Below are 27747 nucleotides of genomic sequence, written 5' to 3' on the forward strand. Positions count from 1 at the left end.
CCCCGCGCGGGCAAGCGCCTGGTTCGCCCACGATTCTATAATAGAAGCGGTCGGCGGGAGGTTCCAATTCCTCATTTGTATAATCCAGGATATCAAAGCCTTCTCCTAATATGGTTGCAATGCATTCCGCTTTGTAGTAGCTGGTGTGGCTGGCGATTTTGCTTTTAACAGGCGGCTTCGTAGCGTTGTTGGAGACACCTTGAAATCACGCGCAATTTTCGTGATATTCATGTTTCTTTTCGCGTTTTTTTGTGCCTGGGCAAAAGCAACAGCCTCAGCCAATAAGGTTGCATTGTATTCAGGTGATTTAGGCATGTTGTGGTTGTGAATAGCTTCAAAATATTTAAAAGCATGAAAAACGACGAAGAATGCGTGGTTACGAAGAAAGCGTGGCGCACCCAAAAGCGAAAGCGGTGGGTGGGCAGAAAGGCACTGATACTCTGTCGGAAACCGGAAGCCGCGGGCGGCATTACCGAAACAGGCTAAGAGGGCCGGGCCGACCAACGCGTAAGCTGCTGAAACTCCCAAAGTCTTGACCTGCGCCTGACTTCTGCTGAGCTGCGATACATGCCAGAAATGGCCGACATTCAGTCTGGGCAGCAGCCTGCACTGCAGCACCGCGTGCGCAAGAGGCGGCGTCGAACAATCGCGTGCTCGCAGTGCCGCAGCCGGAAACTCAAGTGCGACCGCGAGTATCCCACCTGCGGCCGGTGCCTGAAGAGCAAAGCGCCCACCAAGTGCTCCTACGAAGATGGCTTCCTATGGCAGCAGCCCAGCACGGTGGACTCATCCTTCCCCGACCGAGTAGACCCTACGGCAACTTCGGCCTCTACATCAAATCCGATGCAGATGGTCGATCGACCGGCAGCTGCCCCAGCCCACCCGACCCCAGACTCGGGGATAAGCAAGTCGTCTCGGCCTCAGTTGACAAATTCGACGACTGCGTGCCCTCGCCAGGAGGAAAAACGTGATCGCTTCCTAGAGACTGTTTTGGGGGCTCCAAAGGCTGCTGTTAACCAGGACTTTATGAGCACTGAGCTTCTGCATCGTCCTCGACATCATACTGCGCATTCGGACTCGCAGGCGGACTCGGTACAGGACGATGAGCCTCCGGTTTCTCCTTCTCAGCCGCTAGATCTTGCGCCTCGAATCATGTTGCGAGGGAAGGATACAAAGACTCGCTATAATGGGTCTGGTATCTTTGCGAACCTCATTGCTCAGGTATTTCTGTCATGAAACACGGCTGAGTAACCACTGACTCAGAATAGTTCCCGGACCTCAGATCATTTGCTGAAGAGATACGGCTTGCTAGCCCGCATCTATCTGCTCTCCGATTTGATCTAACTAGAGTCGTAAGAGGTCTCTGGAAGCGCAAGATCTTGAACGAACCTATCGGTGACCCGGATACAGCGACTCTGGTGGGGTTGCTTCCTGCTCGAGCGGCCATTGAAGAGTTAGTCGGCCTGTTTCTCACGCATATTGAATCGACCCATCGGATACTACATATTCCAACCTTCCTGAAAGAGCTGGACGATTTCTGGGAGAAGAGACACAATGCCGGTCTACAGTTGTCTCCGGCATTCGTGGTGCAGCTGCTTCTTGTCTGTGCCTGTGCATGGAATCTGGCAGACTTTGCCACCCTTGAGGTTAAGAATGGATACAGTCTCCAGTGCTATACTGCCATAGAATGGACAATGTACGCTGAGAAATGGATTGAAGAGGCTCATATCAAGCGGTCAGACATCATGGTCCTTCGATTGCAGATCCTCCTTGCAACAGCGTTGAAGAGCCATGGCATGAAACGCAGCAAGGCATGGCTAACCACGTCCACCCTCGTGAAGCAGGCCATGCTGGCAGGCTATCACCGAGACACGACTTCTTACACCAAGATCTCCCCATTCAACCAGGAAATGCGCAGGCGCATTTGGACCACAATTGTCGAGCTGGATCTCGAGGTATCTTTTGAGCGGGGCATGCCGCCATCCGTACAAGAGTCGGACTACGACACCCTGCCGCCATTGAATGTCAACGATATTGATCTCCACGAAGCGATGGAGGAATTGCCAGCGGAACGCCCTCTGGAAGAATTCACCGACTGCTCTTTCCAAGCTGTCCTGAACCAGTCCCTCCCTTTGCGACTAAAAGCTTGTAATCTGATGCACTCTCCACGGCTCAGGTGCCGCTACGAGGAGATTCTTCGCTTAGACTGGGAGTTGCAACGCCATCTGTCAAAGATTCCCAACTGGAAGACCTCCGACCTTGGCAATTTCCAGACAGCCGAGAAAGTAACCTTGGCAAAGGCCATGTTGGAGAACAAGATTGGTCTCAGTCTCTTATCACTTCACACACCGTTTGCCATTGAGGCACCTCGAGAGCCGCTATTTGCTCCATCTGCTCGGTCGCGACTGGAGATCGTCACCATGATGTTATCAACTCAGAAACGGCTACATGAGACGTCAAGACCTCTCTCTCTTAGCAACGTCGGTGACTGGACCGTGCAGGCCTACTGCACAATTTGCCAGTTACTCCACGAGGAAGCGGGCAACCATGGTACGTGTTTCGATCCAAGACACGAAACAAAACTAACTTTGCAGGCCTCAACTCTGTTTCCCTCGTTCATACTCTACCCGGCCTACCAGAATCTCTGATAACACTAGTAGAGGTGGCTCTAGCATGCATGGAGAACCGACTCCTCCTGGTCATCAAAGGTGCAAAGGAATACTTCTTCATGTCGACTATTCTGGCATTAGTCAAGGCGAAACTATGGCCTGTGCAAGCGACCATCTATAAGCAGGAGGTCCTTGAGCGCGTGATATTGTTCGCTCAAACCCTCTTCACGCGGCACGCCAATTGCGCTCATTTAGGAGACTTGGGAATGGGCAGCTTCAAGACTAATCAGGTATGTCGTTTCAACCTCAGAAATTACCCTAAATATGAATGGCTCCTAATAGCTTGCAGGTCCCGAGCTTGAATGGTCTTCCGGGCGTCACGCCGCAGTTTGTTCCTGATATGAGTGTGCCCATGCCGGATGGGTTCGGGATGATGGTAAGTCCAACTGTCATCTCAGCTGTAATCGTTACTAATGTCGAATAGCCGCCTGGGGATTTCGATCCATTCCTCGAAGCATTTGACTGGGGAGATATGACTGGGTTCGCCTTTGAGTAGTCGCTTTACTGAAGTCGAAGCACCCAATGCTCTCTTTAGAGGGCTGAAGCCACAGTCAGCGCGTACGCACCTCGCGTTAAGCTGGGGTTTTGGGTTTGACTACCGTCGTGCATCTCTCAAAAAGGATGCTCACAAATCGTCGACCAAATCGCCGTATCGTTCGATGTGAACTAAACCCATCGCGCAATCGAGGCGATTCCACGAGGCGGCGATTGCTCGCTGAAAGAAGCCGAGAACAATGGGGATCTGCGACGGCCTGTCCAGGCGACCAACAGCTGGCGTCATTCTTTACCCCGACGCTTGCATGGCATCTACCACTAGCACATAAACTACGCCCTGTTGTGCGACTCTGGAGATGCCCTGGGCCGTATGAAAAGCCTCTTGTCATTGATATTCCAATATCGACTGCCATCCCACGTTTAATGTGCTTTATCGCGAACCCTGTACTCGAAGATCACATCACAACGTCTGGTATAAACTCGAGAGTCACTGCTGCCCTGGCGTCAATACTTGCTTTTGCGCCTGGGCATGCAATCTAGCGCTGCGACGTTGTGGGCGCTAACAGTCAACTCACCCAAGACAGCTCGCAAGCTGGACTTGCCGCCCTGAATTCCTTTTTTCTCAATAGAGGCTGAATGGAAACATACAAACCTGTCCCAAATAATTAATAGAATCGCTAATAATAATTTCCATTCTCTCGGGAGACCATACCATTCGAATAATAATCAAAGAGACACAAATATTACCCAAGCAAGGCCTGTCTCAACGGCAAACCCTAGCCCTACCAAACAAAGCCAAACAATCACGTCAGTAATCCAGTAAGCAGCTACCTTGGATCCTCCCAAAGAGACATACGTACTCCACGATCCAGATTTCGCAAGGCGATCGCCAAGCTCGCAAGCGACAGGCTTACAAGGCTCGTATTGGATCGGTGGCACTCTGCATAGCCGCCGGCGTCTCGGCATCCCACCATGATCCAACGGCGCTTTCGCAGTTTCGCGGGAGTCAGTGCCACTGTTGCAGGCGCCGGTGGCTGGGTATATTTTAAGATTGGATTGTGTGGGCACTACCTGTGACAGATGGTGTTTGGGGGTGGACAAAGAGGGCTGTATATATTGCGGTTGTTTCCTGGTCTGGGGGTTGGTTTGTACTACAGCATCAAGATATTTCTATATATTCTACTATCGCCATCTATATACTACGGACTACGAATATTACGCTCGTTCTACCACTCTACTCGTTGAACATAAATACCATCAACATGTACAAGCTCCTCCTCCCTGCGGCCCTCCTGGCCCTCTCAGCCACAGCAACCGCAGAACCTCAAGACTTTATCACGGAAGTCGATGTCACTGCCATTTCTCCAACAACATCAATAGACATCGGGTCCGTAACTACACTACCCGGAACATCAGAAGACTGGACCGCCACTCTCCCCGTCGAAACACCCTCCAGCTCCTCCTCCTCTTCCTCCTCCTCAACAGCCTCTATCGAAACCGACGAGACACCAACAGGGACATTCACAATCCTCCCCATCGACGTCCCCACCGATGCTCCGATCCTCACTGCGCCTGCCACTGATACTGCTACAGCGACGCACCCAATCGGATCGGAGACGCCGCCTTGGTGGGCTACTCCTGGTCCTAGTGGTATACCAACTGGATCGACGCTCTTTCCGTCTAGTAGTTTTCCTAGTGGAACTCCGACGGGGTCTGATGCGCCGGTGTTTACGGGGGGTGCTGCTGTATTGAATGCGCGGGGGTTCTGGGCTGTTGTGGGGATGGTGATGGGGGTTGTTGTTGTCGTCTAGAGATTCGAGGGTTTTGCATATGTTATTTATGTTCTTGTCTATTGGGTTTGATTTTTGGTTTTTTCTGTTCTGTCGCGGATTTTAAATTGGTTGGGGGGTGGTTTCTGTTTCCTCGGTTGTTTCTTCTATATAGATGTGTGCCCTAGTATACCTGTCCCGGCAACAAGGGCAGGAGCGAAGGCCTACTAGATTCGCATATTTTCTGCTTCAAAGACATTTCGTTTATTATTTCGACTTATCATCATCCTAGACACCGCATGACTCGATGGGTGCGATCATCGCTTCGTTGTCTTCATCAGCTTGCAATAGTACCAGGTCTACCCTATAACTATAGTTCAATTGTTCGACCATGGTCAACCGAGTTAAACCAACCAATCTGCGCGTGAGATCAACTCTATCCCAAAATAATAAACGCAATGATAAGGTTAGTAACCTAACTCCCAACCTAATCAAGCTCTTACTTAAGTATGATGTACCCCCTCCACCGATCGACAAGATCATCGCATCTGGACCGGTTGCTCGACTTGCTTCTCCCCACCGCCAACCAAATAACCCCTTCTTATTCTTCCTGAAATATCAGCCTCGATATCTGTCATCATGCTCACCCGTTGATCTGTTTACCTCGTCCTGGAACCGTGAGCTTGTGTGGGTCACGCAGCTACACGCATCTTGTTTTACGCGCTTGGGTCGACCGATCTGCGATCAATCAGGGCTGATCCGGTTCTTACTCGCCCAGCGAAGCTGCTGCGGTGTCCGTGTCTATGACGATGACGATGAGATGGTGTTAGATCTGCCCCTTAAGGCTGTGAAATCGGTTTCCCGGGTCTGAATTTATTTGAACCTGGTCTCGCTGTCGGGCGCCCTTGGTTCGATTCTGCTTCATACCTGTCAGACAAGCCATCAACCACGGAATGCATACTCCTCTCCCGGGCCTGGGGCTCCTCTGCCTCTGTCTTTCGATCTTTGCGGCTTTGACTATCGCAAAGGACTCCAACTCCTCCATCTTCTCCAACACAGACAAATACCCCCTCCCGCACCAAGGCAACGTCGCCGCCCACGACCCAAACATCCTCTTCTACAACAACACATACTACCTCTTCAAAGGCGGCGTGCGCATCCCCTACTTCTCTGCTCCCAGCTTATCAGGACCGTGGGAAAACACAGGCACAATCCTTTCCGGGCTCAGCGAGATCAAGAAGCAGAACCGCCGCCACCCCTGGGCGCCCGATGTAATCGTCTGGAACGATCGCTTCTACTGCTTTTATTCCATTAGTCAGTCCGGTGAGCGTGATAGCGCGATCGGACTGGCTTTAAGTGACGAAATTAACACCGGAAATTGGACTGATCACGGCGCGATCATTGAGACCGGCAATGGCACATTCGCAAATGTATACCCCTACAACGTGTCCAATGCAATTGATCCTGCTTTTTTCCAGGATCCAAGTGATGGAACGCCATACTTGCAGTATGGATCCTATTGGGATGGGATCTTTCAACTGCGACTGACGGAAAACCTCACCGTTGAGAATCCAGACAGTCCGAGCGTTGATCACCTCGTTTATCTCCCTGGGAACTCAGACAGTAAACCTGATGAAGGGTCGTTCGTGAGTTATCGCGAGCCGTACTATTATACTTGGTTTAGTTACGGGCAGTGTTGCCAGTTTGATCAGTTGGGGTTTCCCAAGAAGGGAGAAGAGTACGTTTATATCCATACAACCCTCTCAGCCCAAGCTAACACTGTTTGAAAAACAGGTATAGCATCCGCATCGGCCGCTCGGAAAGCGTCCACGGTCCCTACGTCGACCAAGACGATAAAGACCTCCTTGAAGGTGGAGGGACAATCATCTACGGCTCGAACCACGGGCTCGTCTATGCGCCTGGTGGATTGGGGATCCTGTATGGGACTGGAAATCAGTCTGACATTCTGTATTACCACTACCGTAAGCTTATCCCTTCAATTCAACGCAGTGGATGGAAGAAAGCGGCTAACATTGGGTTGATGGCAGACAACACATCCATCGGCTTTGCGCAGAACGACGCACGACTCGGCTGGAATGAGCTGGACTACGTTGATGGGTGGCCCGTCGTCAGGGGTGCGAAGAGCTTTGGTATCTCTTTACAGCCTATGTCGATTATGAATCTACTTGCTTTGCTCGGTATGTCCCAGTCCCTTTTCCTACCACTGCAAGAGCACGGAGCAGTTGCTAATTTACTGTATAGGCATGGTCATTTTCGTTCTTGTATAAGCAAACATCACGACTTACGCATACGCACGGCGTTCAGGGATTGCTTTTCAGAACATCTAGATTTATGTATATATTAGATATGGGCGCTTATAAGACTGACACTAGAATAGAACTAGAGCATAATACACGCTAATATATACAATCCACTCCAAACAGTACCTACCTATATTCCCGATCAACAAGATAGGAAGGAGCACCTAGTCCATCGCGCCTGCCCTCACGAAACTACAAGGACATACAAAACAAGAAGGAACGATCGGCATCCATTCTGGTTATTAAGGAAGGAGCAATTACGAAGAAGGAAGGAGCGGCTCTCCATCGCTCTTGCCGATTGAGTATAAGGTACAGTCATGAGGAAGGAGCGACCGACTCCATCGCGCCTGCCTATTACGACGACGATTTATAGAGAAGGAGCGATCGAGTCCCGCCCACCGCTCCTGCTGTTTGGGAAATGACATGTTGTTGAGGAAGGAGCGACCGGTTGGAGTCTTCATCGCTCCTGCCCTAGGACACGGGGTGTATATTGACATGCTATGATGGTGCAACTATGTACAAGAATGCGGCTCTAGACGGGGATAACTAGCCGATACTGTGCTGGACTCGACAGATCAAAGGTGCGATTTGCCAGTTACAGCATCTTTGCCCTTAGCAGCCTCGTTCGCTCTCTTCCACATGCGGATCCGGCGCTGGTGTCCTGCGGCAAATGTTTCTGGCCAGACTTTTTCAAACGGCGGTAGTCGGCGCCCTGGCTGGCCCTCTGCGGGTTCGCCTGCTAATGTGCGGAGCTGCTCGAAGTAGAGCTCGAAGTCGGGGTAGACCATTAGGAATCCGGCGGCGTCGCCCTTTTTCGCAATGCGGTCTACTTCCCATTTCTTTTGAGTCGATAGGGGTGGGAGGGTTGCCTTTCCGGCTAGGACTCGTGCTGCGGCGACGGCTTGCCATTCGAAGACTTTGAATGTTAGGCCTGCGCCGACCTGCGAGTATTGAGTTAAATGATGTCTTAATGAAATAAGAAGAAATACATACTGCGCCCAGGAATACTAGAGTTGGATCTGTTTGATGGAAGATGTGGAGGTATAGATCTGGTACTCGGTTGTTGCGGATTGGAATGTGAGGTAGGAATGGCAGGGTCCACGTGAAACCTGTGCCAAAGATGAGGTGATCGACGTCTGATACTGAGGTGCCGTCTTCAAAATGCACTGTGCAGTTTCCATCATCACTTTCAATACGGGCGATTGGTGGGCGGCGCTCGATCTGTGGGTGCTTGAACGCTTCGTCGCCAAAGTAGACGTTGTATTTGCCGCGCACGACGGCATAGATGGGTGTTTGAGCCGAGTTGATGAGACTGACTGCTGTGTCGGCGGCGGACACGGAAGCGCCAACTGTGATGACTTTTTTGCCCTTGTATTTCGACGGACCTCGATACTGCTTCGCGTGCTCGACCCTGCCGGGATACTGCTGCGCAAACTCCTTCAGACCAGCAATAGGAGGAACATATGGGACATGATAGTGGCCTGACGCGACAACAACTGCGTCAAATGTTTCCGTCCACCAGTAATCCAACTTGCCATCTTTTCCAGCCCTTCTTAAAGTCAACGTCCACGTATTTGTTTGCGGATCTTTGGCTGCCTGCTCAACGGTCGTGTTGTACTCGACAAGGTCTTGGTACCCATTCCGGTTGAGCAAGTCCTCGATGTACTGGCGGATAACTTTGTGATGCCGGAACGGCGTATCAGGCCCATGTAATCCCACGGACCAGTCCGATCGAACTTCGGGGATGCGTTCTTGGGAGTACTCCATGACCGAGGCATCGACGTTCGTATGCAGCCCCGGGTAGATATGGGAGTCGATATAGCGGTGCGCGCTCAAGGCCGGTGCGTACCGAGGTAGATTATCTGGAATATCGACTGGCTTATCTCCACAGCGACTTGAAAGATTCTCAATGTCTAGGGGTTCTGCCTGTTCGGTTTCTCGCGATACCCTGCAACACTTAGGACGGAACATCCTGTGAGTGAGGTTTGACATACCAGTTCCCGCCCGCCTTCTCTTGTCTCTCAAACACACGTACAACATCGAACGCACCTTCGTGGACCAGCGCATCAACTGCAATTGCGCCGGACGGCCCAGTGCCGATAACCGCGACACGCTTGACGGGACGAGGAGACATTGCGCCGATGGGCTACAGCTCTCTACAACAATTACTGTTTTAACGCAGGTAGCGACCGTATTCAATGCCACCAAGTGTCCACAGGCAACGACAACAGCAGGTCCCAGCAGATTTAAAGCATTGACAAAATGACCCCCGCATAACCCAACGGCGCCGGTCCTTATCGCGTTTTTGCTCTTTGTTGGCTTGTCATTGGTCAGGGATGGCGATAAATACCGCTAGCGGGTCTGATACCATCGGGCCTGGAGATCGCATCATTGGGGTATTGTAAATGGTCTTGGCGTTACTGTTGTTGGCCTGCAGTAAAGTGCACTGGGAAAGCATATTATAGACTTCTAGTAAGCCCAAAGCTAGAAATGATTGCATGTAGTTGCGGAAGAGAACTAACTTCTTCTGAGAAGAGAATAGCATCGCGGTGAGGTTCTCAGGGGGTGGTGGAAGTATGAGGTGAAATTCAGATACAAGGAAAATTACAGATCTTATCGGCCGATAAGATACAGCTTGTGAGGTCGTAGAGGTGCGACTGCGAATACAGCAAGTGTAATGAGTGTTGTTGAGACAAGAACTGGTCTGGTAGAAAAGGATTTCGAGAATGATGATATAGAGGTAGAGTTGAAGGTGTAAGGTTGAGGCTTGGAACTTGGACTGGGAGAGATGGACGGCTGTCACATGATCACCGAACAACAGAAGGCGCGATGCTCTGTCAACGTTCTCTAGGTATCTTGTGTTCTCGTGCAGCTTCACTCAGAATCTCTTGCCCAACCGCCCGATTTTCGCAAATACGAGGCGACTAACACTATTCGGCACTTTCTTTACTTGAAACTCCCAGCCCCTGTTTGCCCTCCCGCACGCATGGATGAAACTTTCAGGCGCCGCCACCCATCCTTTGACAGCGGCACGGAAATGCTTGCGCTCTTCTTAGCTCATCGCCCCAGACTTCCAAACGGTGTCACCTAGTCTTGGAGCCTGGACTCGGTTCATGACCTTAAAAGCTTCTGAAACAGTCCACGCGGCTCTTATCGCTTGTGTCTCACATAAACTACATCATACCAACATCATCTCAATCCAGATATAATTCGTACAGTCATAGCTTGCAACTTGAGACAGCATTTCCGGAGAACGAGCCTGGTGTGACTGCCGAATGTCTCGGTACCTAGGTACGTCTTGAGACCCGAGTGGTGTGAGCTCCGCGGCATGAACGGCGTTCGCTGAAAGAGCGCTTTGTTCTAAAGTCTGGACTCCATGGTAGTCGACCGTGGTCGGCGGCTCGAGTATACGTGGGCTTGTACTCTACTGGAAACAATATGGGGTGTATAGGGCAGAACTCCGGCCATCGGCCGGCTGGCTAGACTTGCCCTGGCCGGCCCTCCACGTCCAAATCCGAGGCCTAGACTTTGTCGAATTCGATTCACCATCTTAATCGATTCTGCATCGAAACAAACTTTGAAGCCATGGAAATGATCATCGGAGTGACGTCTGCGCCATGGCTCTTTCGTGATACTCGTCGCGCCATGGAAGATTCCTTAGTCTGGACACGGAGTCACTTTCCCGGTTTCCTAGGGCTATCGCGATACATCTGAGGTCAGCGCAACTGTTGATACCGTGGATCTTATCTGCAAGAGGCTATCTCGCCGACGAACCTGCATTCCAAGGATCAAGGTGCTAAGGGTGGTCTGCGAGGTGGTCGCGGACGAACACCGAGGTCCATACTGTAAGTTTGAGGACCGTAGATTGTCTACGATCGGATCGTTTGAGCGAATTTTCTAGATCTATAGAGCCACAGCGCACGCGGTTCTGGCTAGAATACTGTCGTCATTCTCGAAGATAACAGGGAAGTTGAGCTGAAGGCAAAGGCTGAAGCAGGCGGAGTTGAAACTCCAGCCACTGCAGGTCCTCGCGATCGACACATGGACGATGACCAGTGACAGCAGCGTTCCTGGCAGTGGATGGCGAAGATCAGTTTCGCTACCAGACCATACTCCAGGGCACTTCCAATACAGAGTGCGAATCGCCGGAATAGGTATTCCCGCACTGGCCCCAAGGTACATCCTTAGTACCAAACTTGCAACACGCAAGCGCCCATGAATTTCGTCTTATTCCCTGAGAATGGGCAAAATGAGGATGTATGATGTGATGATATGTGGCGGCAAAGGGGCCACGACAGCCGTTGTCTGAAGGTTAACCCTCCAGGGACAATTGCTCGGCGTTTCGGGCGCTCCGTGACGATCGCCGACTGTCGAATTAAACGTGGCGCGCAGCGTTTCAGGTCGCTGGATAAGCACTTTTAGCGCTGGATTCGTCATGCCCCGAAGATCGTTTCCCACAGGGACACGGAAGGGGGGCATCGAACAGCCGTGGCCGCACGATTGTTTCCTGGCAAACACTCAATCTCTACCAGCCTTGCTCAACCCAGAGTAAAGCGATACTCCATACTCCCGTTTCCTCCGTTCTCCTGTCCAAAATTTGGTCGGCTATTGAGCTGAAGTTGCGGCAGTAGTATCCGCGTACGTCAGCGCCGAGCGCCGCGAAGGGAAGGAGATCTAATCAATCGCCCCATGGCCCTTGGCCCAGCGGGCTGCAGATAGCGATCAGCCCTGTTGGACCCTATGGGGACTAGTAAGCAATCTCTCCAGCGGACAATATTCGGAGAAGAGAACACGCCACAGGCACACTGCAAGCTAACTCGCTGAGCGATATTCGAATCTCAACAACCAGCCACGGTTCTCCGCGCACATGGGAATGCTACTCGATAACGCTGATGCGATCTTCGGCAATCCAATCTGACTCTACATCCAAGACGAGCCTGTCAGTCTGACTGCCGAGCACGCCATGCGCAAACAGGCATGGCGGGATTTCCGGAGTGCATTCGCAAGCCGCCAGCAGGAGCGCTCTAGCCCCAGCAATCCAATTTATGGTTTCAAAAGTTTCACCATCGTCCAACCTTAAGTGCTTATACTGCTGGCAAGTGGGGATCAAGCTATGCCAAATCTAAGTCCCGTCTCCGTTCCTTGCGCTAGGCCTGGTTCCCAGTTCTCCAGCAGAGGTTCAAAGCTATAAAGACCGCTCTCATCTCCGCGAGTCTTGAGGTTGATCCAGCCAAACACTCACTCACTTCAAACCACTTCCACTCTCTTGACCGAATCTGGTATTCGTTGTCTCTCCTTTCTTCTACTATCCAACTCATTCTTTCAAAACCAACTTTTCCTCTCAACTTTCAAAATGAAGTACTCTTTCATCGCTACTGTCGGCATGGTGGGCTGCGCCCTCGCCGCTCCTGCTCCTCAGTTCCCCGGCTTCGGTGGTGAAGAGGGCGGCGACTTGCCTACCCCCACTGCTCTCCCCAGCGGCTTCCCCGGTGGTGAGGAGGGTGGCTTCCCTGGCGGTGGTATCCCTACCGGCACCCCCACTGGAGCTCCTCCCTCTGGTACCCCCAGCGGCTTCCCCGGCTTCCCTGGCGGTGACTTCCCTACCGGCCTTCCTAGCGGCTTCCCCATCCCCTCCGGCGGTCCTTCTCCCTCTGGCTTCCCCGGCTTCGGCGGCGAGGGTGAGGGCGAGAGCCAGGGCCCTGCCCCTACTGGTGCTCCCACTGGCACCTCCACCATCAACGTGAAGCGCCAGTCTGGCTCCGGCGGCTTCTTCGACAACATCTTCCCCTCCGGCTTCCCCGACCTCGGTGACCTCTTCGGCAGCGGCTCCGGCTCCGCCCCCACTGCTGCCCCCTCCGGCGGCTCGCCTTTCCCCAGTGGCTTCCCCGAGCCCAGCGGTGTCCCTGACGCCAGCGGTTTCCCCAGTGGTCTCCCCAGTGCCTCTGGTCTCCCTTTCCGCGCGTAAATCCGTGCCTAGGGACGGGCGAACGAGAATACACGCACGACATGTATAACAACACTGCGGGACGGTCGTTGGATTTGGTCTGGGTGGATATGAATGGAACTGGATTTGGTGATTTGTCAATTAGTGCAGAAGGTGTAACTGGTCATGACTTTCAAGCTTGTCGTTAGTTAGAACGGATACTGGCGTCAAACATGATCATTGGTCTCTACTCTTTGCTCTCTTACTCTGTAACAGCCTACGTATATATCCTAGGTTCGCTCTTTACTCAGGGTCTAGACTAATAGCCCCTCGGACCTTAGTCTGTGGGGCTGCAGCCTCTACACCTGCATGACTCGCCCATATTAACCTAACCCCCTCGACCTCCAACTTCCCCGCAAACGACCCGCCTCCGCGATGACCCCGGATTCTATTCAATCCCTCCAACAAAGCAATCCGCCTCTAGCTGACAGAATTACACAAATGACACATTTACCGTCCCACAACGCCCCGCAAGATGTCTTGGCCAGGTGGGATGGAGAACGTAGTATAACAACCCTAGGTAGTTCCGAGGAAACGCATTCCCCGCTACTTCTGTCTCTATTGCTCTAATTGTTAAATGCGATCAGAATGTCTTCTCCAACCCACCACCGCCCCCGCGAAGGCGCAATCCCAGGAACAGTCGACCTTACAGCCGCAGAAGGCGAAGCCACGAGCTCCAGCTACGGCCAGGCCCTGTACCCTGTTCCTAGCGATGATCCGAATGATCCGCTGCTGGTACACCTCGCCCTTTTCCTAGCTTGCCTCCTTTTGTTCTCAGCATAAGTGGACTGGATACTGACAGAGACTGATTATAAATGATTGATAGTGGCCGACCTGGAAAAAGAACACAATCCTCATAATCGTTTCGATATACTCCTTCCTCGGTAACTGCTCGCTTGTCGGACCGTCAGTATATATTGATATCTACAGCGAGGAGTTTGGGATCTCGCATGCTGATGCGTCGGGGTTGGTTTCTTATCCAAATTTGGCGTTTGGGTTTGGTATGTTTCACCCATAATGTCGATTGGGATCGCAAACGGGTTTACGATCAAGTCGGTGCTAATGCAGTTCTGGATTTGGATTGTAGGCTCGTTACTTCTTGTCCCGATGTATCTTAAGTTTGGGAGAAGGGTTGTTACACTTTTATCTATGGCTATTGTGCGTATTCCTCCTTAGTTTTCCGTCCGCTCCTAATCGGCACTATGAATTACATCTAATGCAGTTAGGTATAGTTTGTGGCAGGCCTCATCGGTGCCTCCCGTGCAACAACATTCTCGGGCCTCATGATCGCCCGTGTATTCCATGGCTTTGGAAGCGGCGTGTGCGAGTCTCTACCTGTGCAGCTTGTCAATGATATGTTTTACTTGCATGAGCGGGGGAAGAGGATTGGGTATTATACGGGTATCTCAATCTATCATGTTGGCTTTCGAAACATGGCTAATTCGATATAGTATGTCTTTGCCTTGGTTCAACGGGTCCCCTATACGCGGGATACATGTTAGCAGGGGGATACTCATGGCGACTATTCTTCTATGTCGTCGCGGCGTTTGCGGGGGCTTTGCTTGTTGCTGCGTTCTTTTTTGTCGAGGAGAGTCGATTTAATCGGTCCGAGGCTGCGACTGTTCCTGCGGCCGCTGTTGAGGGAGAAGAAGAGGGAGAAGGTAACAATGGAGAAAAAGAAGCAGGGCAAGCGACGCAGGTTGAAGATGCCCCTAGCAGCCCTAGGTCAGTGCCACTTCCACCACGACAACGAAAGACCTTCCTGGAGACACTCATTCCCTGGACGCCCATCGACCACAACGCCGAGTTCTTTGCAACCATAATACGGTCGTTCGCTTACTTCCTCGTCCCCGCTGTTCTCTGGGTGATTACCAGTTTCGGTAAAAGCCCTGCCCCCCCATCCCCATCTATGAGTATCACCACCTAACAAGCACAACAGGAATATACATCGGCCTCGGCGCCCTAACATTCAACTACACCTTCCCCCTCCTCATAACGAATCCTCCCTACTCCTGGCCTGCAACAAACAGCGGGCTCATCGCACTCGCCACAATCCTAGGCTTCAGTCTCGCCCTCCCCTTCACACCAACCTCCGACATGATCGCCGCAAAACTCACAAAGCGCAATCACAACATCCGCGAAGCAGAAATGCGTCTCCCCGCGCTCCTCCCAGCCGTATTCCTCGCCCCCGCCGGATTACTCGTATACGGCCTAACCGCCGACCGAAAACTGCACTGGACAGGCCTATTCGCTGGCGTGGCGATGGTCCAATTCGGCTCTTACTTCTTCTTCACATTCACGCTTGCGTATGCAGTTGATTCTTATTACGCGGACGTTAGCGAGATGCTTATTGCTATGAACTTGGGCAAGCAGGCGATTAGTTTTGGGATGGGTAGTTATTTGCTTTCTTGGGTTGAAGAGAGGGGGTATGCGGTTGTTATTGCGGGGGTGTTTTGTGGTGTTGCTGTACTTAATAATTTGATGATTGTGGTGTTTTGGGTTTGGGGGAGGGGAATTAGGGTTGCTAGTAGTAGGGGGTGGTTGGGGGGTTTGTCGAGGCGGAGGTATGGGAGGGGTGATGGTGGACGGGGGGAGGTTCTGTAGCATCCACGTCGGTAGGCAGAAGCATGTTGATTGAGGATTAGAATTTTGAGTGCGATCACCTAACCTATCCTAATTGAACATGAAAACGAGCAGCCAGCAGTGTTCCCAGCCGGGATGTCGCGTCCCTACCAGGACTGTACATCTACAGCATCCCTAAAGTCTCATTTCTTCGTGGTATTTGAAGAAATATAAAAAGTGGCAGAATTAGGCAGTATGGCCGAGTGGTTATGGCGGCAGTTTTGAACGACCAATCAGAACGCTTCATTTCTGGGGCGGTCTGAGCTCGTAAGCTGCTCTCTTCGGAGGCGTGTGTTCGAACCACACTGCTGTCGATTTCTTTTTTTTTGTACCTTCTGATGCTTTTTTACCACCGCCTTTTGAATCTGGTGATGTTCTTGTCCCGGTCTCGTTCGAATCCGAGATACCGGGGCTCTTTTGTATAAATCAAATGGCAGGATCAGTCTCAGATATATTGAATGCGTGGATTCAGAGATCCATCTCACTCAAGACGCATATTAGATCTGTCTCTGGTATTCGTATATACCGTTGAGGCTGGAGCAACGGGCGACTGGACAGTTAATCGAACCCTAAGTGTCTCTTCTTGTACTGTTGAGCTTTATCACAAAACTACATACAACATGTGTTCGATTTGAGATTCAATTTAGTCTGCTTGAGTCCTCTACAGTGTCCTAGCCGATGGTGCCCCACAACATGACAGCCAAGCCATAGACATTCCCCTGCACATTCACTTCATCGGGAATCGAATCAAGTCGAGTTGCTTCCGTAATTGCACAGCGGTAAAGATCATCTCGCTCACTGCCGTATTGTCGAACCCCTGAACATTCAGCCTGAAATCAATCTGGAGGAGGCTCCGCTGTATGAAACTCGAGGCTTTTCTGACGAGCTCCGCATAGAAGTCAGCCTCAAACTCTTGCCATATCGCGACAATGCCCTTGACGCCCATGTGGTTCTCATAGTTGCGCCATTCCTGCAGCAGCATGTCGCGGCCCTGGTCGAGATTTGACCGGATCAGATTATGGTTGAGGTAGTTGAATACTCCGAATGTCATTTGGAGGGAGGAACCGAGCGATTTTGCGCTTTTCTCGTCCCCATCCGCGATCTGCCTTATAAGATGGTCTACCTTAGCTTGGGCAACAGGATTATTGAGGGCAAAGATGTCTTTCTTAAGCAAATTAAGGGACTTGGGTACCAGCGTCATCGCGCTGCGATATGCTTGGGATCCCAAGACCTCAAACACGCGATCGTTTGGTGTGATTGGGGGTTTCCACTCTGCGTCGGTGATGAGTGCTCCAATTCGAGGCAAGGAGACACTGTATACCTTGTTCCACGTGTCAAGCAGAATCTTGGGGTCAATCTTCGCGGCCTTGATTGCATTCCCGGACGGAAGGACCCCCGAAATTGCGGTCTCAAGGAATCTCCTAATGACTTGGAACTATTGTATGTGTTCCGCTTGCCACGCTGTTGCCTTTGCCATGTCGGCTGCCTTGATGAACTGCATTGCAGTGTTGGAACAGACATCGCTTGCCATTGAAAAACCCCCTTTGATATTCAGCGTGGATGCCCCACTGCCTGTTAACAGGCTCAGGCCGCTGTTGTAAGGCCGCGTCATGAGCTTCAAGTCCTTGTAATGATGAATGGCACTTCCTAGAACCCTATTAACACGAACAAACATCTCGCGGGCTGCGGAGAGTGCATGCCACTCTTCTGTCTCCATCCATGGAAAGTCATCGTATTCCCACATCGACTGCCCATCTTGTACCTGGTAGAAGGCTTCGTTGGGAATTCCTGCCTCATCGTTACAATCGCCACTGAGTATATCACAGATGTCGACAGTGCAGTCTAACTTCTGCAAAACATCAGCCTTTGGCGTGCAGCAGAGGGCTTTCTTCCGGTTCCAATTGCACCCCTCATAGCTGCCACCAACTGTGTCAGTGGCGAGCGTCACCTCTGTAGGCGAACACGTATTATCAGCACAGTCTCCCTTGCCGACCCAATGGCAGTTTTCCAATGGCATTGCACTGGACCTTGGACAGCAGTAGCTTCGGACATAGCCAATCATCGTAATCCCATTACCTACATACCTCTGCGCGAGCTCTTCATAGCCCTCGCCGCAGCCTTTGGTCATACCATCTGTCCAGTCGCAGTCCGCGAGCAGAGTGTTATAGTTGTTCATCTGGCAGCACAGAGCCTTGGTGCCGCGTCCGCATCGGCTTGTGCCATGCTCGCCGGGGGTAACCCCCATACTCGGAGGAGGCAATCTTGACTTCCCCGGCATGGCATTGTCCGTTGCAGTCGCTCCATTTGCCTCCCGAGCCACCACGCCATTGGCAGGCCCCTAGGCCTGAATGGCTGCCGCAGCATACTGGCTTCCCGCATTCTCCCTAGACGTTATCCTGTCGGCTATCTATATGCCGATGATGATGACCGGGGCTGAGGTGCTTACATCTTTACCATCACATCCCGCCTTATCATATCCCATCCGCACGTACGGAGCACAGCTCGACGCAACAGGATTTCTAAGGTCCACACTGTCCTCGAATTTATAACACTTTCCCCCCAAATCCATATCAAGCTCTTCGGCCATCGCAGCCTCCGCCGCCAAATCCGGCACCCGTCCAGGCCGATTACTCAAGTCCGTTTTCCCCGTCAGCGCCTTATGAGCGTCAAAATCATAGCTATCCAGATCAGACGCCCAGATAAGGGACCCCGAGAACCCCACGCTATTAGCCCACTCCAGCTTCTGCTTGAATGTGTCCCTGTCATCGTATGCAATCCACTGGTCCGTGTTCCATGTGAAGTACTTTACTGCGGCCTCTTTATCGTGTACGACATTGATAGCGCGGTTCCGGGCTAGGATCTGCTTGATCTCGTAGTAGGCTAGGTATCCGCTTGTATTTGTGCAGATGCCTGGGTGGGCGCCGCCGCTGAAGGGGCATCCGATGCTTGTGCAGCTTGGGTCTGAAAGTTTGAAGGAGCGTCCGTAGAAGCCGAAGCCAAGAGCTACCTGGTGTGGTTTTACGTGGACGTGCCAGAGGAGTTCCGTGGCTAGTTTTATCTCGGTGAGGTTGGTGTGTGCGTGGAGGACCGAGCCGCTGTTTGCATTTAGTTGCCTGCCTGGGAAGTACTGCTTTGGAGAACCTCAGGGGCTTACATTGGATTGTCGCGATCCCATACACCGTGGAGATCGTAGGACATCTATCTAGACTAGACGTCAGCAAGTCGTCCTCATCAAGGCATCACGGCGAGTCCCGTCACCGCAAAATGAAGCGCTAAGTACGTACCAAATTCATCCAATCCGCGTACTTGAGCATGCCTGGGAGATCGAACCAGCGCATATACCAGTACGATGAAGGCGCAGTAAATGTCAGCCCTAGGTCGCGGCCAGACCGGTTAAACCGAGTGCGGATTTTCTCCAAAAGATGGACGTAATTGGCTTTATCCCTAGGCTTGCCGCCTCGGTCAGGGGCACCGGGGTATTCCCTATACATGGAGTATATATTTAGTAATGAAGATCTCGGTAGTCCATTAATTCTGCACCGCTAAAGAAAGAAGACAAAAAACGCAGACAGGTACCAAACGAACCAGTCAAGATCCACACCATCAAACCCATACTGATTCATGAACGCCAGCAGCTGGCTCGCAAACTTGTCTCTGTTCCCTGCCGTGCTGGCGATATTGCCAAAGATCGGCTGCGTGTAGGTATTGTTATCTGAGAATGTCCAGCCGCCGATACTAACGAAGATCTTTAGGCTGGGGTTTGTTATCTTTAGTGCGGAGATGTCGTCGAGTGTTCGTGCTGGCGTTGCGGCGTCCATGGTTGTTATTGCGAATGAGTCAGGGTCGATGTAGGCGAAGGCGTAGTTGATGTGGGTTAGGGCGTTTACTGTATGAGTTTGGTTATCCACGAACCAGTTTTGTTGCCATTTGTTTGCTACTTACGTGGAAGGTCACTTGGGGATGTCTGATGGCACCTTGATCGATCACTCCATGCTTCGTAGTAACCGATTACTAGTATAGGGTTATTCCGGCCAACAATTATTCCGCAGCCCCAAGAGTACAGACGATCTCATACCTTTGGACAGAGCTTTACCAGTCGTAGAGCCACCCGGGGGTTTAGGATGCAGCACACAGTTTGACTGGCAGCCCTTCTTGCAGAATTCTAGTATATGAAATTCTTAGAGAATAGCCTGGAGTAAAACCAAATTAAATTTCAAGGAGCAGGACGAACCCTCCGTGGTGCCACAGAAATCATACTCAGAGCAACTAAAACAGTTTAGCAGATATTCCAGTCTCTCTCTCCCCTATCTCATTCCGAAAAGTATAGAAACGCAGCCATACCATGTATTCAGCGGACATCGTTTACCCGCAGGATTCGCAAACTTGCCACACTCGGCCACGGCATTGCAGTTGCTCACGCACCCAGCGCCGCAGTATGTTGGGCCGTAGCCGCAGTATCCGCTAGCTGAGGCGTAGATTTTAGCGTTAATGGTATGTGGTTTCAAGAACATCTGATGCAGAAGGTTATCCAGCTATAAACTTACCACCGCAGCATGCCCCATTGCCGCACGGCTCTATGAGAGTGCAAAGGTTAGTCTGTGTCTTGGGGAAGTCCTCGAGGTGTATACTTACTTGCTGCACTGCACGAGTAATCATCTTGAAGACTGAGAGAGGGATTATCATGCGGTGGCCGTAGCAAATGGTCCGCAAATGCGTGATGGTAATAGCAGAAGAATAGCAAAAGAAGAGACAGATTTGGCCACATTTTGTACACCTAGATATGTCTGTCAAAACAGTAGCTAGAATGACACTATCTTGGATGCGGGGGTTGGGGGTTCAGGTATATGATTTCGACGGCTGCATTTAGGACCGACTGGAAGACTTCAGACAAGCCGGCTACTTTCTGCAATCTATGAGTCACAAGATACTCTACGATTACTGTCACTCTGTTCTGGGAAATGTTGACAGGGAACTATATCACCTTGCAGCCGCAGGGCAGCACAAAGTGCCACATTGTTGTTGCTATCCGTCTCATGTAACCCACCCACAAGCATGGGCAAAGAGGCTGAAAGATTGCCTATGTATTACAGACGTTACCATTAGCATGGCCCAGAAAGTAGCCGCGCTCATTTGAGGCTCTTCTTGCGGTTTTTCGGAGACTTGAATGAAGCTGCGGCAACTTCTCTGAAGAGAGCTGTACTGCGCAGCAGTGACTGCGCTTTGATACTGAATGACAACCTTTTATTTTACTTCGCTTTCTATAATTCCTTTACTGTCCTACTACCTTGAATTACGGTCTTTCAGCTTCCAAATACCTCAGCATGCTTTCTTTATCAACTACAATAGCCTTGGGGCTTATCGGCATCCCAATCCTTGCTGGACAGCAGCTAGAAGGCAGCTATGAGCCCTATGAAGAGTTGGGTCTCAGTGATTCCTGTTTCTCTGCCCTAAACACCACGGTGTCTTCTTGTCCTGGCTGGCTGAGACGACATGCCGGTTATACGTGAGCGCCTCTGGATCTTACAGAATTGCCGTGTAAAGCTAATCCAGCCATAGAGAAGCCAGCCTTGAGCTTGTTCCCCAGGAAGCATTGCAGGTCTTGTGCGAGACATCGTGCTTGGGCGATTTGACTGCGCTCAAGTCTCAGGTCAACAATGCTTGCAATGGGTCCTCCGATGTTTTGGTTCCTTCGAAAATTGCATATCCAGGTGCGTGTGTTGGTTTCCTGGGATACCCGCTGTCAACCTACTAATTGAACTGAAATGCAGCAACTTTCATAGTTGACCGTTGGTTATATGCGATGGGGCTGTCCTGTCTTAAAGATCCGTTCGTCTCCCTGCTCACCCCACCTATCAACGTAGACAGTGCTGGCTCATAACTGACAATTTCAGGATCTTCCGGGAATTACTGCGACGTGGTCGTTGCGAATTGGTCTTCAGCAGGCGCCGAGTACACCGATGAACAGATTTGCTCATTTTGTGAGCTCGGACTGCAGCGGAAGCAGTTAGCCTCGCCATTTGGATATAACAAGGAGGCCGCGCAAGATTTCTCGTCTTTGACATCTAGTTGCGGTGTTTCTACATACACCTATGCTACGCCCACTGCGTACGCTCTCAACGCAACTACAACAATTCCATACACGCCGACGTGCACCGCATCCCATACAGTAACCCTAGAAGATGAAGAGTCCTGCGTCTCCATCTCAGGACAGCACAATGTTTCCACCTTTGGACTAATTAACGAGAATGCACTTGCGATTTCATGCAATGATCTAAGCACAGGCCGCGTCTTGTGCCTGCCTCGAACCTGCCAAACATACCAGCTACGAATAGAGGATACCTGCAACACACTTCTAACAGACTTGGGTATCACCATGGCACAGCTTCTTGCTTGGAACCCCATGATTAACTCGGGCTGTTCCAATCTTGGTTCTTGGAGGGGTTGGTACCTCTGCGTTAGGTAAGAGGAAGTCAAGCTGTTCCCCGGGCCTTTGCAGGTGTTTTCTATTAGAAATAGCTAAACAACAAACCTGAACGTTCCACAGCTCACCGGACGGAACCGTCAATGTTGGCGAAGGCAACGCCGCTACGACCGTTGCTCCAGTCCCTACCGATGCCCAGGGTCAATCAAATCATAGGTGTGCGAGGTGGTATGATGTACGTGACTACTTTAAGACCCTTCATGGTCCAGCCAGTTACTAACCCCGACCTCCAACCAATCCAGGTCGAAGCAGGCGATACCTGCGAAACCCTAACCCGCCAATTCGCCATCCCACTCCAAGACCTAATCTTCCTAAATCCGCAAATCAGCAACGACTGCTCCAATCTCTGGCTCAACACTTCCTACTGCGTCCGGCCCGTCGGAGACATCACTACATACCCCGGCTACACCCTGCCCACGCCAACATATGTCTTCCCCAAACCCACCAGCGCCCCCAGTTACACGCCCGTCCCAGTCCCACTGCCAACATTGAACCCGCACGCACCAGGGACATGGGGCGACTGCGAATCATACGCAAACCCGTTCCATGCCAGCGGCAACGCGAGTCTCGATATGGCGGCTTGCCAGACCTGGGCTGATGAAGGGGGCGTGGACTTGCCGAAATTTGTGTCTTGGAATCCGAGTCTTACGGTTGAGAATTGTACGATGGATTTAGGGCTCAGTTACTGCGTTGGTCGGAGGCCTTTTAGTGAGTACTGGATCTGTTCATTAGTACTTGGCCGTGACTGTTTCTAGTCTGCGATCTGCGTCTTTTATTAACGTACTACATACAGATGAGACTCTTCCATATGAGTACTGCTTCCCACCCAATAGGGCTTTCATCCCGGATACATCTGCCCAGCCGGGGCAGTGTGGATGCTATATCCAGCTGCGGAGGGAAGACCAGGGTATGTAACTTTATGTTATTGCCATTATTTAAACCGCAAGCCCGTATTTCATGTCCAAGAAACATAATAACCACGGAAAAGATAACTAACTGACCACGGCCAATCTCCAGGCATATTCTCCTGCACAATGTTCGCTTCCACATTCAACACATCCACCTCAGCCATAGCACCCCTCAACCCATGGATAAATTCAACGGGGACAGATACAGAATGTACCGCGTCGGTATTCAGTCATCTTTCCAGTACCGGGTTTGTGCAGATTTGCATTGAGGCGTCTTCATCATCGCCGCCACCGTCGCCTACTATGACGCCCGTCCTACCAGGGCCTGATCTTCCAACGAGCATTCCTACTTCTTCTTCCTCTTCAACAGCCCCCTCACTCCCACCTCCACCCCCACCAGCAGCAACCCAACCCGGCGCCTCACTATCCTGCACAAAATGGCACGTTATCGAGAGCGGCGACGGGTGCGCGGCTATCGCAACGCAGTACGGGATTTCACTAGCTGACTTTCTGTCCTGGAATCCGGGCGTTGGGAAGGATTGCTCGACGCTTTGGCTGGGGTATGCTGTGTGTGTGAGTGTGGGGGTGGGGTTTTAATTTCATGTTAAGCTTGATGTAGTTTGCTGAAGTTCATGGTGGTCTGCGAAGTAAGGTATATGGAATGTTTTGACATTCGAACTACCTATTCTATGGTACTCTAGCTACACCTTAGAAGTAGGTAGATCTAGATACAAGACTGGTCGGAGACTCCTGTTGTTGTGCAGTTTATATGACATGGATCCTCCACATGGATTAGTTGTAGCCAGGTACTAATGTCGCCCTCAAGACAGCATTGAAACCTTAACACATGGTCCCTTTGAAGTGCTTTTCCACATCCGCCTGGTCAGTATAGCGCCCGGTTTCATTAATGGTACCAGCGCAATCAATCCATGCATGTTTGACCGTCCAAGACATTGAGTCCCCAAACACGCTGGCTCCACCAGTGCCATTGAGCATCTAGGTTATACCCCGGCGTGTCCATTTTGTATATAAGATCTTGGTCGACGCGCCTTTCCCTTTCTTTCCCGGCATCTGTGAGTCAAAGCAGTTCACAAGTGGAGCAAGGAGCGGCAGACTTGTAGACAGTAACTGGCTACTTCTTTGCTCTAGCTTAGCCCAGGGCGTCCTTCAATCATTTCGCAATGGTCAAATTTGATGCCTAGCCCGAGGTTTTGTGTCGAACAGATGCACCGTGTCGAGATGATTGTGGGTTACGAATCACCAGGAACTTGGAGGATACGTTTGCTTAGCTGCCACGTGGATCCGGCAAACTATTCATCAAACAGCGTCCATTTATGGAATATGGAGATGGATATCGTAACTTGAGCCTCTCTGGCAGAGCATTGATCCGAGATTCAATACCTGGGCACTTACAAATCGTCATATGACTTTACTTTTCCAGTAAGCTGGGATAGGTCTAAAGCAATTGCCACCAAGACAGATTGACACCCAGCCCAATTAAAGTATGCAGAGCCTCCGAAGATCGTCTCTTCCACCAAATCGACTCAGTCCAACAAAGCACAGACGGTCCGCATGGAATAGTGCACCAGTCAGGATTCTTCATGACACGCCTCAAGATTATGATGGCGACGTCGCTCCCAAGCCTACTCTTCTATAGTGTACCTAGGCTAGATCGTGCTGGCCGTAGCAACTAAACTTGAGAGAAGACATTCGAGACCACTGAAGCCAGGAAATTCCAACTGCTTTGCAGGAGTGGCGGACCCGAATGGGGAAGCAACTTGATATCCTTAGTTATCTCCTGTTTCTGTGATGCTTGAATGCCATGATTCCATGTTGTAGCAAGCCCCGAAACGGTGACTGTGCTTGATGCTGATAGAAAATTTTGAGCATGATTAGAGCCTACAAAGCGTGAAGCTTCTGTTCATATTCCCAGTCATTCTCCTTTCATTCGGTTCCTGAGGGGCTCTAACCGCTGATAAAGGATCAGGTCCATACTAGACACGGGCCGCCTCAGCACTTTGGAGTCTAGTAGTCATAGCACAATCCAGCGGGTTTAGATATATGTTATGCTGCTAAAGACGCTTCTCAAGGACAATTATACTTCTCAACCCGTCAAGCACAGGATGATCTTGGCAAATCCTCTCTTTAGCCAAGAGCCTGTGCTGCGCCTATCAACCTCACATCTGGATCGAACACAGGGAAGCTCGCAACCATCCCTCTAGTAATGCCTAAATATCACGAGAGTCACAAGGAAAGTTTCCCTGCTTCTGTCCTTGTATAGAGGACGTTGAGGCTTCTGCTTGACGCTGGGACTGTGCAGTGAGGCTGGACCCGACCCATGTAGTCTTTGCCTAGGGGGAACCTGATGTTTTGAAAGGCTATGATGAGGGAATAGTCAATGACAGCGCGAGCGATGGCAAGGCGTGCCTCCTCGGCGGCGGCAGACTCACGCACTTGCTGACCTGCATTGTTGGCAGCGAGCAGCATTCGCCGCGCTGCATGCATAGATGGCACCAGAGGGGGATATCGGCAGCGTTGCCCACATATAGCGCAAAGGATCCTGCATAGAAGAAAGCATAACTAATACTATCAGTACTGCTTGTGTATGTCTTCTACAGAGGCTCGTTAGTGTGCTCTGAAAAGTCTGCAGATCTGGTATAAATCAGAATTTAGGCTTGCATCTATTACTGAAGCAGGTTCTACGAGAGGACTTGTGAGAGTCCGGAATTGAGAAAGAGTCTAACCCGACCCATATTGATGCCTTATATCAAGCGTAAAGACTGTGCCTGGCCGATTAAAAGATGTTGATATTGGCGATGTGTTTGTCGTTTGTGAGTTTGTCATTTTGGTTTTAATAGGCGTCTGTAAACACTGGCTCTATCCCCTTGGCTGTCTTCGTAGTACCTCGTGAAAAGCACCGACCGCAAAATTAATAAAAGAAAGTTCCCAGTATACGTGTGTTGATGAGGAGCACAAACCATGTGCCAGCTCATACACGGGGCATACAGCCAGAACCGCAAACCCCATCGGTTCTGGGACCATCCTTAGCAAGGAACTTCAACACTCCGCCAAATAATAGTGCCAAGGGGGTGATCTTTCCGAAGCCTGTCAGATATTACACTGTTATGGTTAGACTTTATCGGCGATATAGCAATCCAGCCTCATAGTTGCGATCTACTCCACCAGGCTTATAGCTCCGCATATTTCACGCCACTGCAATCGAGAGCCCTATTAGTGCGAACCGTCCTAGAAGATTGGCTCTTGTTAAAAAAGCAGAGTAGTTCATGTAGGGTATACGTTTGTTGCTCCGCATGATGCCATTGAAGACTGGGTATGGGATGGTTCCGGGATTCTTCCCATACTGCTACTAACCAAGCAATAAGAAGCAGCCCTGGTAAACTATAAAGACCCAGGATAGCTAACTCGAGCATCCTGTCTTGTTTAGGGTAGTGCCACGTGCTCTGAAGTAGGGCATTGAGAATAGAGAAACTGGATATATGTGAGCGGCGACAAGTTCGACCACACGGCGGTTCATCTTTCAGTCTGTGGTATGCATCAGTCGCATCGCGTAGATTTTACCCCAGAAACTTAGAAGAATGCCGTACCAGTCAGAAATACTCGCGCTTTCATTAACCCTTATGGTCGTATGGTGAAAGTGACCAGTCTGTCGAACATTCTTCCACATTTGCAAGCAAATTATAGATAAGACAAAGGTAGGCGGGCCCTAGAAACAGGCAGAGGCCTTTCCCTAAGGTACGTCGCCCAGGAAGGGCAGTGGCGATCTGAGGGCCGTATGCAATCCCTATCAAGGGTCACGTCAACCCAGAAATCCAGGCGCGAGGTCCGATGAATATTCGTGACAATGTCCCGGGAGTTGGTGCCACACCGACTCAATGAAGTAGCAAAGCGTCTCTGTAGCTTGTGCCGCTGTCTGCAGAGCAGCTGCCCAGTTCCGGCCGTGGCGTCAGCTATCTCGCTCGAACGGGTAGAGTATCGACTGAGTGGGCTTTGTTAGGGCCGAAGCCCACACGCACTGCATACGGCTGGACCGGTAGAAAAATGAAGGAGTTTGTCGACACTAGAGATATGGACCCATCCTGAAAAGTCCTAAGACGGCCAAGCGTGCGCCCCTCGTACACCTCATTCCCGCCACTTGTCTTGACCCTGAAACCCTTGCATTCTCGGGCCCATGCCGCGAGTTAATCAAAAGGAATTGGGGTGGCTAGTAAACCACCAGATTGAAGAAAAAGGAACCCCGAGACAAGGCACATGCATTCACCTTGATCTCGACTGCTTTCACAAGTATATAGGTGCGTCGTGAAGGGCACGAGTTATTAGCCCTAAAGCCCAGGCGGGTTTGTTCATCACCCCCAAGTCGACTTAAAGAAATAGTAAAGGCAAAAGCGGGTTCCTTTAGAGACTCAGGAACCAAGCCAGAGGAAAACTGTCATTATGAGGCGCTGTAGTAAGGAACGCTTCGACCTTGTGCAGGACAATAC

The 27747-nt window shown here is 51.1% G+C and overlaps 10 protein-coding genes and 1 non-coding gene across 11 annotated transcripts; 8 read left to right on the forward strand and 3 right to left on the reverse strand.

Annotated features, from left to right (window-relative positions):
• Positions 1–552: 552 nt before the first annotated feature.
• Positions 553–3203, forward strand: BDV14DRAFT_31680 (putative C6 transcription factor). The gene is made up of 5 exons (XM_073776525.1): positions 553–1221; positions 1269–2550; positions 2595–2899; positions 2959–3045; positions 3094–3203. Exons 1-5 carry the CDS (start codon positions 568–570, stop codon positions 3163–3165), a joined length of 2400 nt encoding a protein of 799 aa, XP_073621664.1. The 5' UTR covers positions 553–567; the 3' UTR covers positions 3166–3203.
• On the forward strand, positions 2931–3797 carry BDV14DRAFT_31677 (uncharacterized protein). The gene is made up of 2 exons (XM_073776524.1): positions 2931–3045; positions 3094–3797. Exon 2 carries the CDS (start codon positions 3291–3293, stop codon positions 3702–3704), a length of 414 nt encoding a protein of 137 aa, XP_073621665.1. The 5' UTR covers positions 2931–3045; positions 3094–3290; the 3' UTR covers positions 3705–3797.
• Positions 3798–4426: 629 nt separating this feature from the next.
• On the forward strand, positions 4427–4975 carry BDV14DRAFT_206370 (uncharacterized protein; the record flags this gene model as incomplete). The annotated part of the gene is made up of 1 exon (XM_073774903.1): positions 4427–4975. The coding sequence occupies one exon, from the start codon at positions 4427–4429 to the stop codon at positions 4973–4975; it is 549 nt and encodes a 182-aa protein (XP_073621666.1).
• A 911-nt stretch (positions 4976–5886) lies between these two features.
• On the forward strand, positions 5887–7221 carry BDV14DRAFT_207543 (arabinan endo-1,5-alpha-L-arabinosidase; the record flags this gene model as incomplete). The annotated part of the gene is made up of 4 exons (XM_073775154.1): positions 5887–6671; positions 6728–6915; positions 6982–7131; positions 7196–7221. The coding sequence occupies 4 exons, from the start codon at positions 5887–5889 to the stop codon at positions 7219–7221; spliced, it is 1149 nt and encodes a 382-aa protein (XP_073621667.1).
• A 457-nt stretch (positions 7222–7678) lies between these two features.
• On the reverse strand, positions 7679–9557 carry BDV14DRAFT_31697 (uncharacterized protein). Its single transcript, XM_073776526.1, has 3 exons — positions 9249–9557; positions 8248–9202; positions 7679–8195 (listed from the first exon to the last, which is right to left on the reverse strand). The coding sequence occupies exons 1-3, from the start codon at positions 9386–9388 to the stop codon at positions 7830–7832; spliced, it is 1461 nt and encodes a 486-aa protein (XP_073621668.1). The 5' UTR covers positions 9389–9557; the 3' UTR covers positions 7679–7829.
• A 1137-nt stretch (positions 9558–10694) lies between these two features.
• Positions 10695–11846, reverse strand: BDV14DRAFT_186234 (uncharacterized protein). The gene has a single exon (XM_073770777.1). The coding sequence runs from the start codon at positions 11434–11436 to the stop codon at positions 11158–11160; it is 279 nt and encodes a 92-aa protein (XP_073621669.1). The 5' UTR covers positions 11437–11846; the 3' UTR covers positions 10695–11157.
• Positions 11847–12412: 566 nt separating this feature from the next.
• BDV14DRAFT_186235 (uncharacterized protein) lies at positions 12413–13437 on the forward strand. The gene has a single exon (XM_073770778.1). It carries the CDS (start codon positions 12608–12610, stop codon positions 13217–13219), a length of 612 nt encoding a protein of 203 aa, XP_073621670.1. The 5' UTR covers positions 12413–12607; the 3' UTR covers positions 13220–13437.
• Positions 13438–13825: 388 nt separating this feature from the next.
• Positions 13826–16023, forward strand: BDV14DRAFT_207544 (major facilitator superfamily domain-containing protein; the record flags this gene model as incomplete). The annotated part of the gene is made up of 7 exons (XM_073775155.1): positions 13826–13972; positions 14064–14238; positions 14325–14395; positions 14470–14638; positions 14689–15117; positions 15177–15801; positions 15939–16023. 7 exons carry the CDS (start codon positions 13826–13828, stop codon positions 16021–16023), a joined length of 1701 nt encoding a protein of 566 aa, XP_073621671.1.
• A 25-nt stretch (positions 16024–16048) lies between these two features.
• Positions 16049–16173, forward strand: BDV14DRAFT_t150. Its single transcript has one exon. It is a non-coding gene; the product is annotated as a tRNA-Ser (tRNA).
• A 413-nt stretch (positions 16174–16586) lies between these two features.
• BDV14DRAFT_194358 (uncharacterized protein) lies at positions 16587–20624 on the reverse strand (the record flags this gene model as incomplete). The annotated part of the gene is made up of 14 exons (XM_073771912.1): positions 16587–16961; positions 16998–17280; positions 17320–17901; positions 17944–17992; positions 18099–18239; positions 18314–18954; positions 19014–19057; positions 19144–19342; positions 19445–19745; positions 19802–19870; positions 19935–20021; positions 20091–20125; positions 20201–20324; positions 20492–20624. 14 exons carry the CDS (start codon positions 20622–20624, stop codon positions 16587–16589), a joined length of 3063 nt encoding a protein of 1020 aa, XP_073621672.1.
• Positions 20625–21180: 556 nt separating this feature from the next.
• BDV14DRAFT_194359 (LysM peptidoglycan-binding domain-containing protein) lies at positions 21181–23754 on the forward strand (the record flags this gene model as incomplete). Its single annotated transcript, XM_073771913.1, has 9 exons — positions 21181–21362; positions 21416–21567; positions 21628–21672; positions 21799–22303; positions 22404–22515; positions 22583–23048; positions 23134–23247; positions 23358–23520; positions 23619–23754. 9 exons carry the CDS (start codon positions 21181–21183, stop codon positions 23752–23754), a joined length of 1875 nt encoding a protein of 624 aa, XP_073621673.1.
• Positions 23755–27747: the final 3993 nt, after the last annotated feature.

This window comes from Aspergillus stella-maris, assembly GCF_047715825.1.
Source record: "Aspergillus stella-maris strain CBS 113639 unplaced genomic scaffold BDV14scaffold_140, whole genome shotgun sequence".
Classification (NCBI taxonomy): Eukaryota; Fungi; Ascomycota; class Eurotiomycetes; order Eurotiales; family Aspergillaceae; genus Aspergillus; species Aspergillus stella-maris.

Bases quoted from the DNA above. Each gene is read 5' to 3' on its own strand.
- BDV14DRAFT_31680 (XM_073776525.1), top strand. From the start codon at position 568: ATGCCAGAAATGGCCGACATTCAGTCTGGGCAGCAGCCTGCACTGCAG. The intron at 2,551-2,594 runs GTACGTGTTTCG...CTAACTTTGCAG, and splicing joins CGAGGAAGCGGGCAACCATG to GCCTCAACTCTGTTTCCCTC. The intron at 2,900-2,958 runs GTATGTCGTTTC...AATAGCTTGCAG, and splicing joins GCAGCTTCAAGACTAATCAG to GTCCCGAGCTTGAATGGTCT.
- BDV14DRAFT_31677 (XM_073776524.1), top strand. From the start codon at position 3,291: ATGCTCACAAATCGTCGACCAAATCGCCGTATCGTTCGATGTGAACTA.
- BDV14DRAFT_31697 (XM_073776526.1), bottom strand. From the start codon at position 9,388: ATGTCTCCTCGTCCCGTCAAGCGTGTCGCGGTTATCGGCACTGGGCCG. The intron at 9,203-9,248 runs GTATGTCAAACC...TAAGTGTTGCAG, and splicing joins GAGAAGGCGGGCGGGAACTG to GGTATCGCGAGAAACCGAAC. The intron at 8,196-8,247 runs GTATGTATTTCT...CAATACTCGCAG, and splicing joins CTCTAGTATTCCTGGGCGCA to GTCGGCGCAGGCCTAACATT.
- BDV14DRAFT_186234 (XM_073770777.1), bottom strand. From the start codon at position 11,436: ATGTACCTTGGGGCCAGTGCGGGAATACCTATTCCGGCGATTCGCACT.
- BDV14DRAFT_186235 (XM_073770778.1), top strand. From the start codon at position 12,608: ATGAAGTACTCTTTCATCGCTACTGTCGGCATGGTGGGCTGCGCCCTC.